The sequence below is a fragment of the Lissotriton helveticus genome, chromosome 8, assembly GCF_964261635.1.
Source record: "Lissotriton helveticus chromosome 8, aLisHel1.1, whole genome shotgun sequence".
Classification (NCBI taxonomy): domain Eukaryota; kingdom Metazoa; phylum Chordata; class Amphibia; order Caudata; family Salamandridae; genus Lissotriton; species Lissotriton helveticus.
In genome coordinates, this window is record NC_136069.1 from 461292423 (window position 1) to 461305789 (window position 13367).

At 44.0% G+C, this 13367-nt stretch overlaps 1 protein-coding gene across 1 annotated transcript in view; it reads left to right on the forward strand.

Annotated features, from left to right (window-relative positions):
• The window catches only part of RB1 (RB transcriptional corepressor 1), a 1127005-nt gene that overhangs the window by 250131 nt on the left and 863507 nt on the right, over positions 1-13367 (forward strand). The window contains exon 10 of the mRNA XM_078657333.1: positions 10258-10367. Within this exon, the coding sequence (XP_078513459.1) occupies positions 10258-10367 (110 nt within the window). The remainder of the gene's footprint in view (positions 1-10257; positions 10368-13367) is intronic.

Sequence of the window (13367 nt, forward strand, 5' to 3'; positions counted from 1 at the left end):
TTTTTCCCAATTCCAAAATATTTACGATTTTTTGGGACACTTATCTTCTGCTTAAAGTAGACATTATTCTTAGAGAACTGAATTTCTATTTTAGGTAGTCACGAGACATTAGCTATCCTCTAGCACTCTTATACAAAACTTTATGATTGTGATGAAATGGTCTCGCACTTTTTTTTCTGTATTAAGAGCCATTTCATGTGTGGTTTTCGCATTTATTCATGCTGAATTTAAAATATGCGTTATTTGTTTAGCATTATTAGACTGCTTGTGCATATAGTACACGTGATAGTACATGTGATTGTGTTTCGTATGTTTTATAAAATCCGATTTTCGTAATGCATATAAATGTATTTTGGGGTGGTACGGTATACACAAACGCTACTGATATTCACTATACCTAGATTTGTAAATATGGACATAGTCTACGTGGAGTGGGTGTGATGTATTCCTATAGGTACTGTATCGATTCCCTTATTCCTGACCCTGGTTTGGTTAATAATTAACTAGCAGCCATCCAACGGTGCAAAAAACCGTTCTGATTAAGCCACACCACGGCACAGAAGCGCGTTATCTGATTAGGTCCTAACGCATGCCATCTAATTAGACAAGCGATATTCCTCCAGCCCCTGATAAGGCATACGGAGTTCTCAAAACAAATCAAACCTACAGCGACCTGGGAAATTCCCATAGCCATTGTTTTGATTTCACAGAGAACTTCAGCAAAAGAATGTGCGAACGAGCCCGTTCATATGACATCCTTATTGACGTATATATGTCCATCCTTACGTCGATCTCGGCACCTTTCAGGTATAAATATTACCGACATTGCCTTAAGCAAACACATGCGGAGAGCGAAGCCCACAGACGCTGCCCCGCCTTCCTGACGCGCTGAGAACGAGACGCTGCCTTTCTCCTGCCGAGAAATCCAGCTCCGGCGCTTCCAAGCAGCCCTCGCAGGCAGCTGGAATATCAAGACCTGGGATAAGAGATACCAGCCCTCCATCATTCTAGATCTCAGGTACAGAACTGAATAACCCCTTGCAGAGAATTCTCGAATCAGTCCCTTGGCAAAACAAACTTAACTTAAACTGCTACTTATCTACTCCCGCCCACGTATTAGGCTTAGGTCAGGTACACTGGGGTAGGCGTGGTTAGAAGCACCAGTTGAGTATGATTAGTCAAATGTATATATGTATGTATCTATTTTATCCATTTTAAAGTATCATATGGCTCAGAAACAATATCAATGCTTTTACAGTATTATTTTATAATTCTGTCTCTACTGTATGCACTTTACTTAACTACAAGTATTGCAATAATAGCGATTCATTTCTCTTGTATGAGAAAAGAGACTGATCAATAAATAACATCTTTTATTGAACCACGCCCATCTCTTATTTCTCTACAAACTGGTGAAACTAAGAATGCACGTACTGACTGAGTAAAATAAGTTGTCTATTGTTTTCACACGACTCTAGAGATACACTCTTGATTAGGGGAGAGCAAAGTTGTCATGTTCTATGGTTGTCAGAAACTAAATCCCTTCTTGTCTATCCAGGGAGGTTAAAATCCTCCTTGCCTATTCGAGAAAGTTTCTAGTGAACTCTGAGCTAGCTGGCAAACACAAAACTTTAAGTCTAATATCGTCGGTAGAAGACCTAGTTAACCTCTGCCCTAGGTCTATACTATTGAAGATATTATTCCAATGCGCAGAGCCTATTGGGATAATAGGAACTACACTACAATATCTTAGGTGGTAGGACTTCTCTGCCATGTATCTGCCTTGTGTGTGTGTATAGTACAAGAGGTAACCATTGTCTCTGAAGTGCACAGGCAAGGTCAGCACCCAGTAGGAACATGAATAAAGGACAAAAGGTTGTGCATGTTCTTTGATAGTAGGACTGTCTTCTTTGGATGATCCCTGGCAAGGTTTCATAGACCCCCCAGGTATATATTAACCACACTCTGTACTACCAGGAGCCCCAGGGGGAAGGAACATGGAAACAGGCCGCCCCCCACTCACAACGTCATAAACAATCAATGGCCTGCCCCTGAACACTATGAGGTCGATGACCCCTAGTTATTACTATATTTGCTTACTCAAACAGAGGGTACTCTACGGCCTTCTGTCTTTATGTGCTGGTAACAGTCACTGCCTTCAATAGTAAAAGCTTTTAAAACCCTGTATGTGTATGCATGTGACCCCAGGGTAATCCTACCACCTTTCTGCTGTGAAAAAAGGGGGAGGGAGGGTTGGCAGAGCCTCACCGGAGCAACACCCGGAGGAGGATAAGCCAGGCTGGTACTCGCCTGGATCCTCACGTTCTCATCATCAGCTTCTGCCAACCAGAAAAGAAAGGGGATAAAGACTGTGCAAAGAAAGCAAAAACCATTATGTGTTACAAGTGTTAGTGACCCATTATGGTATGCCAAACCTCTTGTGCTCGAGATCTGGACCCACCACCTTAAAATGAGCTGAGCTATACTGGCAACTACAACTTTATTCTGTGCTGTATGCCCGCTCTAATAAAAACAACCGACATGTTTCATCGCCAACATTTACTTTACCGGCGACTTCATCAGGGTTTTTGGGTCAGCGTGAATCTTGCACGTCTTGGTTCTCCCTGCATTGTACCTGTAGTTACACATGGGATACAATCACACATACACTTACATATACTCACTGTGTCTCGGTGGGAATAAAAATTTAAAAATTGGCATCTCTGCATTTGATTGTGATAGTGTTCATCATACATTACCAGGTGGCCTATTTGGTTGAGCCTACGAGGCCCCCGTAGAAGAATCTAGGACTGTCTGACCCTTTAGACAGTTAGTGACTAGAAAGATCAAAGTCAGAATCCAGGAACATCTCAGTACGCTGAAAGCAGCCAAACTCACCACTAAACTGGTGCAACATTTCACCATTCAAAAACACCAACCCAGGGACCTGCGTTGGACGGTGATTGAAAGATTGATGGGTGACCAGTTCAACATGGAGAATAGACTGCTTAAGAAGGAGGCACGCTGGATCTTTGAAGAGGCCACGGACCGTCAGGGCCTAAATGACATTATTGAATGGAACAGGATAGCAGCCAGTTAGGGATCCTGAATGAAGCAGACAAATATTTGAATTCCACGTCATAGGGATGGGGTACCCATTATACTGAGTGAGGATGTATGATAGTCCCTGTTCATACTAAAAAATAACAAAGCATAACAAAAAGATCCCATCACCCCATTTGCCCCCGGTAAGAAACATGGGTATCTGATCATTGATCAGCATAACAGCCAAGCCTTTATGTACCTAGTCACTGAGGGATCAGAACGGGAACATTGTGTTCTGACGGGGGGACATATAGAGAACAATACACATATCATATGCCCCCGCTCTGTAACATTCTGGTCTTCGATAATATATCGATGTCCCGGCCTAAAATCCATAATAACTACTAACTTAACCGGGTTTTGCAGTAAATATAACCGAGAAACGTAAATATTGTAGCTACTATATAACTTGTACTATATATAAGGGTATACTACCCCGTTCCAAGATGGCGCCCAACTACACTTTACACGCCGATCACGTCATGCGGACGTAGCGACATACGTAACCATCACGTGACCAAGACGCTCGGTTCAGAAATACGCACACCGGAAGCACTGGGCAAGACGAAGGATGAGCGGAGGCCACGCGCACGCACGTTCACGGTAAGGAGAACGCTAGGCACCAGTTGGGTGCACTGGGGGGGGCGCTTGTGTAAACTAGGCTACAACATCCCCCGATAACATGCGTTAGAGGGTCCGGTTGGATCTCTCACACACGGACTGACTGATATAGCTAAGGCGACAATTTCCCAGCAGTTACTTCCCAAACACAACAGGGGGTTACCGCTCGCCACCAGCGGCGGGAAATAGTCAGGCATGAAATAATGGTTATCGGCATCAAAAATTGTCATCGTTCTGAGCCGAAATATTCTCACCATTTCGGGCCGAATACAAAACAAAAGGAGATTGTAATTGACTATGCAGGTGAGTGAGAGTATACATAGAGACATCTAATAACCTACAATATATAAACACAGTGATCACAACGCTCAATGAGGAGGGCTCATGAGGGTGACTTGCATATGACGAATTGATAAGGCACTGCAATTCTAATTTCGTTTATCGTTGCATACACCGACCTAAAGGCGGTAGGCGGAACCCACTAACTGTCTAAAGGGTCCGACAGTCCTAGATTCTTCTACGGGGGCCTGGTAGGCTCAACCAAATAGGCCACCTGGTAATGTATGATGAACACTATCACAATCAAATGCAGAGATGCCAATTTTTTAATTTTTATTCCCACTGAGACACAGTGAGTATATGTAAGTGTATGTGTGATTGTATCCCATGTGTAACTACAGGTACAATACAGTGAGAACCAAGACGTGCAAGATTCACGCTGACCCAAAAACCCTGATGAAGTCGCCGGTAAAGTAAATGTTGGCGATGAAACATGTCGGTTGTTTTTATTAGAGCGGGCATACAGCACAGAATAAAGTTGTAGTTGCCAGTATAGCTCAGCTCATTTTAAGGTGGTGGGTCCAGATCTCGATCACAAGAGGTTTGGCATACCATAATGGGTCACTAACACTTGTAACACATAATGGTTTTTGCTTTCTTTGCACAGTCTTTATCCCCTTTCTTTTCTGGTTGGCAGTAGCTGATGATGAGAACGTGAGGATCCAGGTGAGTACCAGCCTGCCATATCCTCACCCCGGGTGTTGCTCCCGTGAGGCTCTGCCAACCCTCCCTCCCCCTTTTTTCACAGCAGAAAGGTCCAGCGAGGTGTTAGGATTACCCTGGGGTCACATGCATACATATACAGGGTTTTAAAAGCTTTTACTATTGAAGGCAGTGATATATTAACCTCACCCAATCATTCACATACGCTTGCAGGGGTGACATGTCTCCCTTTTGGGAACATAAAACACGTTTTTGACCAGATGGTAAGAAGCACAGAGCATCTCTGCATTGGGGTGGAGTAGTGTCTGGTGGGGTGGTAGTGTTAACAGGGAGAGGGGGAAATCGAGTGCGGTCACAAATAAAACTAGCATTGTCAAAGCCAATGGGTCTGGCAACACATGTAAACACAGGCATTCGTAAATGCTGTTTATCACATTAAAACCCACTGTATTGGCTTTGTCAGTGCTGGAGAGAAAGGTGTAAAAATTGATTGCATTTTATATAGAATGCTTATAGGAGAAGTGACAAAGTGTCAATCATCCTGATTATGAAATGTATTTTTCAGATGTTAAATAGTTTATTATGCGCCTAAGTAGAGGCAATTCCTGAAAGGCAGATTGATACGTAAAGCAGCCAATAACATGAAGTGATGGGGTAATGTTCTTGTTGGTTAAGCCAAAGCCCACTCTGTTTATATTTAAGAGAATTGGTTCACAGTTCATCTTGGAGATAGCTGTGCTTTCAAGCCAGACCTTAAAAATGCCCCTAACCCTGAATGACCTAAAGCACCATCAATCACTCTCCTGAATGACCTGGTATGAGAGAGAAGCAGTCACCATACAGTAGGTGAAGTGCACTTTGGAATGCATCTATTTCCAGCAGAGTCTTAGCACTAGCCAATATTGAACGAAATGTGAAGAAGCTCCACCTAGGGTGCTGAAGCAAAGCAAACACCATGTGAGTCAGAAGTGTTTGTAGGGAGGCAAAGTGGGACTCGATGAGGTCATTTACCTCCACTGTGTTTGACTCACTCACAGTGAGCATTGGAGGGAGGACAGAAGCTAGCGAATGATTACCAAAGTGAGGAATGGAAATAGTGGCAAAGCAAGGGTTCCCTGGGGCCCTACTGTATGCTAGGAAAATGGGCTCGCCAGGTCATGAAATAGAACAACAATTCGGGTGCTACAGCAGCTACTTCCCTGAATGGAGTGAGAACGCTGTAGACTTTACTAATAAGGGCTCCTAAGGGCAGACCAAATTGTGGATCAAGTATGAGGACAACTCTTCTGAAATGTCTGGAAAGGGTGAGGCCTGCTGAAGGCAATGAGGTGAGAGGGAAGTGTGATGGAAGGAACAACTCAAGAGTCATTAAAATATGGAATAGGGGGGCGCTAGAGGTCGCACAGCGGAATGGTTACCTGCTAAGACAGTTCAGCCGACCAGGTCCGTTTCGCGATGTCCAAGTATGCTTAACGGATGTCCAACAAACTCTCATGGACAAGCACGGGTTTCGGAATGCCTGGGCACTAAGGTGAGCGTAACACGGAGCTGTATTATCGTTGCCACAGCAAGAAATCCGGGGTGAGAGCTGTGCAAGATGGTGGCGCCCTGTGGCGATCTTCAGTCGGAACGTGTACGGTAACGCTCCTTCTGTAAACAGCGTCGGAATGTACAACCCGCGATACTGGGCAAACATTATATGTGGCGCTGTCCTAGGCAAACTGTTGTAGGGCGCTGATAGCGAGGGAAGAGGAGAAGCTAACGTTTTGTTGTGCGGACCGCGTGGGGTGGGAAAAAATGGCGCTTCGCGCTGCCGATAGCTGGTGCCTGTAGCATACAGCGTACTTTGTGGCCACAACACACCAAAACTAATGGAATACACCGCCCTGCGTCCTCTTATCCTCACAGTCGATTCCAGTCTCTTTATGTGCCCTGAATGGTGAAGACGGCTGAGGTGCAAGCTGGGCGACACTTCCCTGCTCCTTATACAGGCACGAGCTCCTGACACTGCGCGCTGACATGGCACCACGTACTTCTGCATGAGCCATGCGAGGGTCATATGTCGGTGATCAGCAATGTGCTGTAGCATAACTCGTTGTTGGCTGGTCTGGATGGTCTATCTATGCTAATACTGGATGCTGAGGTGGATGTCGCATGACTGGATTCCTACACTGTGTGACAGCCTGATCTGCCTACTACGATCCTGAATGTGGGTGTATCTCGGTGAGGCGCAGCTGCTTATTGCGCACCCCCTCGCTAACACAACGTGGGCGGTACATATCTCCAGGGGTCATATTGGATGGTGTTACCCCCAGCCGACTCGATAACCTGTTGGGTCTGTACTATAGCTTCCGCTGTTGTCTATCTATGAACTTTGGTTGGAACGCATCTATATTATATCGACAGCTCTACAAATTTACGTGTGGGTGAGAATTCTGTGCTGGAAGTCCTTCCACTTGCTGCAGTGTGCCATTTACATCTCTCTGACCTGGTAGTGTTGCCAAACACGAGAATGGGAAAGCCTGAGAAATAGCAATCCAAGCTACCGTTCGAGGCCAAAAAACACAGCAAGTGCGCAACAGCTCACTCGGACACTGAGCTCGATAATGACGTGGCGACAAATAGAGGTATGGAACAAGTGTTACAGGCTATCCAGCAGAGCCTTCAGGACATAAATGGGAAACTAGACACCATTACACAACGCGTCGACAACATGCCGGCTAAATTAGATAAGCATGGGGAACGCCTGGTCGAAGCTGAAACTAGACTCGCAGTGGAAGATGAATCTTATGCCACAACCAAAAAGTGTTCAGACATGGAGAAGATATTGGAAGTCATCCGGAACAAGACAGAGGATTTGGAAGCGAGATCTCGCCGGAATAACGTCCGCATAACAGGTGTGCCAGAATCCACCAATACCGTTAGAATGGAAACATATGTGGAGGAGTTGATCCATAGTGTGTTTGGTACAGAGCCCTTCTCATCAGTCCTGCTGGTGGAGTGCGCACACAGATCCCTCGCCCCAAGACCGAAATCAGGTGCTCGCATCCTTAACTACAGAGATGGGGACACCATTTTGAGGCTGGCTAGTGAGAAGCGTGACATCAACTACCAAGGCGACGCGTTGGAGTTCTACCCGGATAGCGGTCCAACTTGCACGCAAAGAGTACAACCCGTTGAAGAAGAAGCTACGTGAGCCTGGAATTGAATATGCCATGCTCTACCCAGCACGCCTTAAAGTGGCACAAGATGGCCGCTCTACCATTCTTCAAACACCACAGGCTGCGCAAGACTTCCTGAAGAAGCTCAACCGCAGGCGAAAGAGAGAAACCGGGAGGAGCAGCACCAAGGCTCAGACTGAGTGGTCACTGGTATGGTAAGAGGAAATACATTCCTGCGCCCTATGACTGGTTAGCCACACGCACACACTACTGTTTATATATTAAACTGTCATCATTCTTGGTCCACAATGCTGGACTACAGGACTTGGACGTGTTCAGAGACCCCCACTCTATAGAAACATTACTGGCGCCATGTGCCTCTGACGATGCTCTATATTGCTCTGGTGGGCATCACTGGGGATATGTTTAAATCTAGAGGCGGCCTGGGCGCACTGGCAGGATACTTGCGCCGGCTGTCGAACCCATCTATCTCAGGTTAAACTCTCTATCTACAACCTGTCAAAAGACTGATGCTGACAGCGCTGAGAGGACAACCGAACTGAATCCAGTGCTGCCTAACTATTACTGACATATATTGAACACAAATGGTAGCAACTCCACAGACACATTCATAAGGACGATTTGTTGAATGTATCGCCTGTGCTTAACAGTATGTACCGAGATCCCATATCTGTCCTTGTTCTAGCATCTACTAATGTAGCGTATTGAGGGCTTTGTTAAAGAGCTGTGACTGGTGGTAGGTGCTTAAATGTCAGTGGTCTCACGTATGCATTACTACTGCCCGTGCTGTTCAGCAGCCACTGTCAGATCATCCCTCGTCCGTGTAGCTAACGAGTACCTGGCCACATCCACTATGTTGGATGCAGATATGTGCACCAGGCGGACCCCCCCGAGTGGGTGCTCCCCAATCACTTTTTGGTTTCAAGGTTGCTTCTATAAGGGTATGTCTTTGGCATAGTTGGGATGCTGAAGTGGGTGGGGATGTTGGGTTTTGTTCTACAGACCAATGCACTTGAGAGACATCGCAGATTTCCAGTGTTATACTACAATGTGTAACGTTATTACTTCCGGAAGACAGCATTTAAAGATTGTGCATGCTACAAATGTCACTCTGTAATCCTGTATGATATTTAGATCCGCAGATGTTCGCTGAGACATTACAGCCAAAGCATATACATTTACTGACTTGGAACGTTAGAGGGTTAAATAATCCGAAGAAGATTCGCGAAATCTTTGCATATTTTGATAGGCAGAAAGCGAATATTGCTCTCCTTCAGGAGACACACATTGCTCCTCACACAATTAATAATATTGGCCGTAGATGGGCAGAATCAATGCATAGTTCGAATTACTCCTCCTACTCTAGGGGGGTCCTCATTTTAATTAGGAAAGGTCTGAATTTTAACATCACAGAGGTCCTAAAGGATGAAGAGGGGCGTATTTTTTTTCTACTATTTAAAAAAATAAAAAGATGTGGAATACAAAGTATCGTGCAGTAGTGTGTGCCACATGAAGTAGATCGAGATGCCATCCAAGATGTAAATCGAGATGTGAATGGCGGTGTCTCAATAGAGTTGCAAGGAAAAGGGGTGCCCAAAGGTGGCACGCCAAGGCATAATAATGAAAATGGTCTTTAATAGAGGAATATGTGTAAGAACTTCTACTCAGACAGGTTCTGTGTGTTTGTTTTTCCCATACATGAAACTACAAAGTGAAAAATGAAAGAAAAGTGTTTTTCCATTTCCATCTGCATTTGTTATTTACATTATGCTCCTCCAAGTTTTTTGTGTTTCTCTTGTGTTTCTCTTGTTTTACCTTTATGCATTTTTCCCATCTTGACTCCTTCGAAGTTCTTTCTTTCTCCATCATTTTATCTTCACGTTATACATTTTTGCTATATAAACACCAATTGTTGATTTTCCAAAGTCAATTTTGTCTTTGTGTTCACTTAGTTGATTAGCTCCCCACCCCTCTAGGTGTTTATATGTATGATTACGGGGTTCGGGGTGGTGGAGTGTGCTTATTGACCCTCTCCCCTTCTTTGTGAAGAATGATACATTTTTGCTAACCATGTTAATTTAGATGCAGTCTACTTATTTGCCCTGGTCTTTTCATGGTGCACCAGAGAACTGGATTATCTTTCACATTATGGTGTTCTGATATTGCCTGTGTGCAGGTTGATTTTAATAGAAAATACACAGACAAATGTTGAAAATAAAGAATTGATATAAAAAATCTTTTACTTCCATGCTTCACTTTTGGTTCTTTTCTTTCTCCTCCAAACATATTGGAGGTTTAAGGTTTTAGATATATGTAAATAAACTCTGTAAACTATGTTTCTCTTTAGGAGCCAGTTCTTTCGAAGCAATATGAAGATCTTTATTTTAACAGTAAAGATCTAGATGCACGATTATTTCTAGATGATGATGAAACACTGCATCCTAACATGCGTGGTTGGTAAGTTATTTTAATCCCTTTTTAAGCTCAAATTGTATTCATTTGCCTGTAAAACTGATTTTGCTTTGTGATGCCTGCCTGTAACTGAAAATTGAAATTACACAAACTTCCTTTTTAAATACAGATTGTCAGATTGGTTAGATCACTAGAAAATGCTTAGATGCTTAATTTAGTTGAATAGATTTCCGTCAGCAATGCTGATAGGCTATGTTTTATTGAATTCATTGTACACTTTGTCCTAAATTTAGCAATTGTGTAATCATGTGATACTCTTTATAAATTAACAGTAACAGAAGAAACAAGCATTTGCAATGCAATAAGTCTCGCATTAGGAAAATTTGAGCTATTGGTATTGCAAATTACACATTTTTTATTTATGTGTTGGTCTTGAAAATAGCGAAATTAATAGCTTTGTCATTTACAATGCCAATACTGTTAACTTTTGCAAATATGACACCTATAGCATTTGTAATGCAACATGTTTTGTATTTACGTGACTTAGATGAATTGATATTACAAATAACAATGGCTTTGAATTTTTTAAAATATTTAATACTTAAATAAAATGTATTGTAATTTATAATGGCAATAGGTTAAACATTTGTAAATAACTTTTGTGAAGATTATGTTCAGTGTATTTTATTGTGACGAAAATCCAAGAACAGAAGTGAAATAGTAACATCTTTTTGTGACATTTGTAATAAAGCTTGAAACATTGAGAGAACATATTTGAACCAGTTGTTGTTGAATGGTTGCACAGATTGATGCTGTGGTGGCGCTGAGTGATGTTATAGTGGCGACGAGTGATGCTGTGGCATTCAGTGATGCTGTGGTAGCTCATAGTGATGTTGTGGTGCCCCTGAGTGATGCTGTGGTGGTGCGATAGATAGATAGAGGGAGGGCGATAGATAGATAGATAGATAGAGTGAGGGCGATAGATAGACAGAGTGAGGGTGATAGATAGATAGAGTGATGCGATAGAGTGAGAATGATAGAGTGATGGCGATAGAGTGAGTGCAATAGATAGACAGATAGATAGAGAATGGGCGATAGATAGACAGATAGATAGAGTGTGGGCGATAGATAGACACAGATAGATAGACAGACAGATAGATAGATAGATAGACAGATAGATAGATAGACAGACAGACTGATAGACAGAGTGAGGGCGACAGATAGATAGATAGAGGGTGATAGAGTGAGGGCGATAGATAGATGTGCGTGGTTGTGTGTCTGGGGTTGTGTGTGTGTGTCGTTGTGTGTGTGTGGTTGTATGTGTGTGTGGGTGGTTGTATGTGTGGTTGGGTGGGTGGTTGGGTGTGGTTGTGTGTGGTTGTTGGTGTGTGTGGTTGTGGTTGTGTGTGTGGTTGTGTGGTTGGGTGTGTGGTTGGGTGTGTGGTTGTGTGTTTGTGGTTGTGTGTGTGTGGTTGTGGGTGTGTGGCTGTGTGGTTGTGTGTGTTGTGTTTGTGGTTGTGTGTGTGGTTGTGATTGTATGTGTTGTGTGTGTGTGGTGATGTGTGTGGTGATGTGTGTGTGGTTGTATGTGTGGTTGTGTGTGGTTGTGTATGATTTTGTGTGTGTGGCTGTATGTGTGATGAACGATCTTCTTTTGTCTAGAAATCCATCTTTTAAAGCTGCATATTATCAGTACGTGTGAATTGGTAAGACTGGATGTGCCAGGTATGTGTGAATAAAAAGCGACCCGGGAAAAGCAAGTGACTCTCGTGACTGTAAATCCACCCTTCTGACATTTTTATTGCCAGCCTTCGAGTTTATTGCCGTGTGGAAATGGCGTTTTGTGCTGCGTCACTAGTGCGAACTTTGCTGATAACGAGTGGAAGGCTTTTTTCATTACCTCGAACGTTTTATTTCTGCAGTTTCAGAAATTTGTAGCCGCTTTCGAACACCGCGGATATTCGTTTGAGCCATTAGCAAGTTGGAGTGGAAGTGACCCATAACCCGGGCGGGTTTTACGAGGTTTTAAGAGTGACACCGGATTAGATAGAGCAGGACCGCTGTGCACAGAGCATCAGGCGTGTGCTGTGATCTGGGCGTGAATTCAAGTGCTTGAAGCGCTCATTCTGTTTTAATTGTAGGTAGCTATGTCGGCGGTTCATCCTGTGCAGCTGCATCGGGACCCAGAGGTGCGGGTGGGGCCTGCGTGCCTTGCTGGCGTTCATTTAACAGCCCGTCACAATTTCTTCTTTGCTGGTATTTTACTGGGCCTGCATCAGTGTTAACTCTTCCCCAGAAATGGGTGGATATTGGGAGAGAGGTGGTTGGGGGTTAAGGTGCTCTCGAGGTGTAACGAAGCGAGCCAGGAAGAAAGTTGTAAAATAAAAGCTAGGATTTGTAACATTTTGATTGATGGAGAAGAGATCGAAGAGGAAATGACAAAAGGCATGAAGAACAAAAAGTATGGAGAAAGATGATATGAAGGTGGAAGGGAAGATTGTACGTAGAGAGAGAAAGTGTGAGCAGAAATGGAGAATGTGGGTGGAAAACAAGGAGTAAAAGCGAGCTATGGAGCGAAGCACGATAAGGGAGAATTGGAGGAGGAAGAACGCAGGAACAAAACAAGCTCTTGGCATTGCTGTGGGGGTGCAGGGCGGGAGCGCATTGCAATGAAGTCTGATGGCGGAGTGCGGGGGAGCAGCTTGGGAGGCAGCATTCCATTGCGGTGCGAGGCCGATGGGTTTGTGCACGCGCGAGTCTGATGGCGGGGGAGCAGCTTGGGAGGCAGCATTCCATTGCGGTGCGAGACTGATGGGTTTGTGCACGCGCGTTTCACACGTGTGCATCACATGAACTGCACGTAATCCGTGCTTGTTCAAGAGTTTGTTTCACCTTCTATACTCTCGCAGAGACAACGCATGCTCGTTGGCTTCAGCGAGACCTAAAAGAAAAGACTTGAAACTGTAAGGTAAACAAGTATATGTATCATAGTTCAAATCATAATAGAGGCTTGTGTGTTAATTTACCTCGAATGCTGGCGCAGGA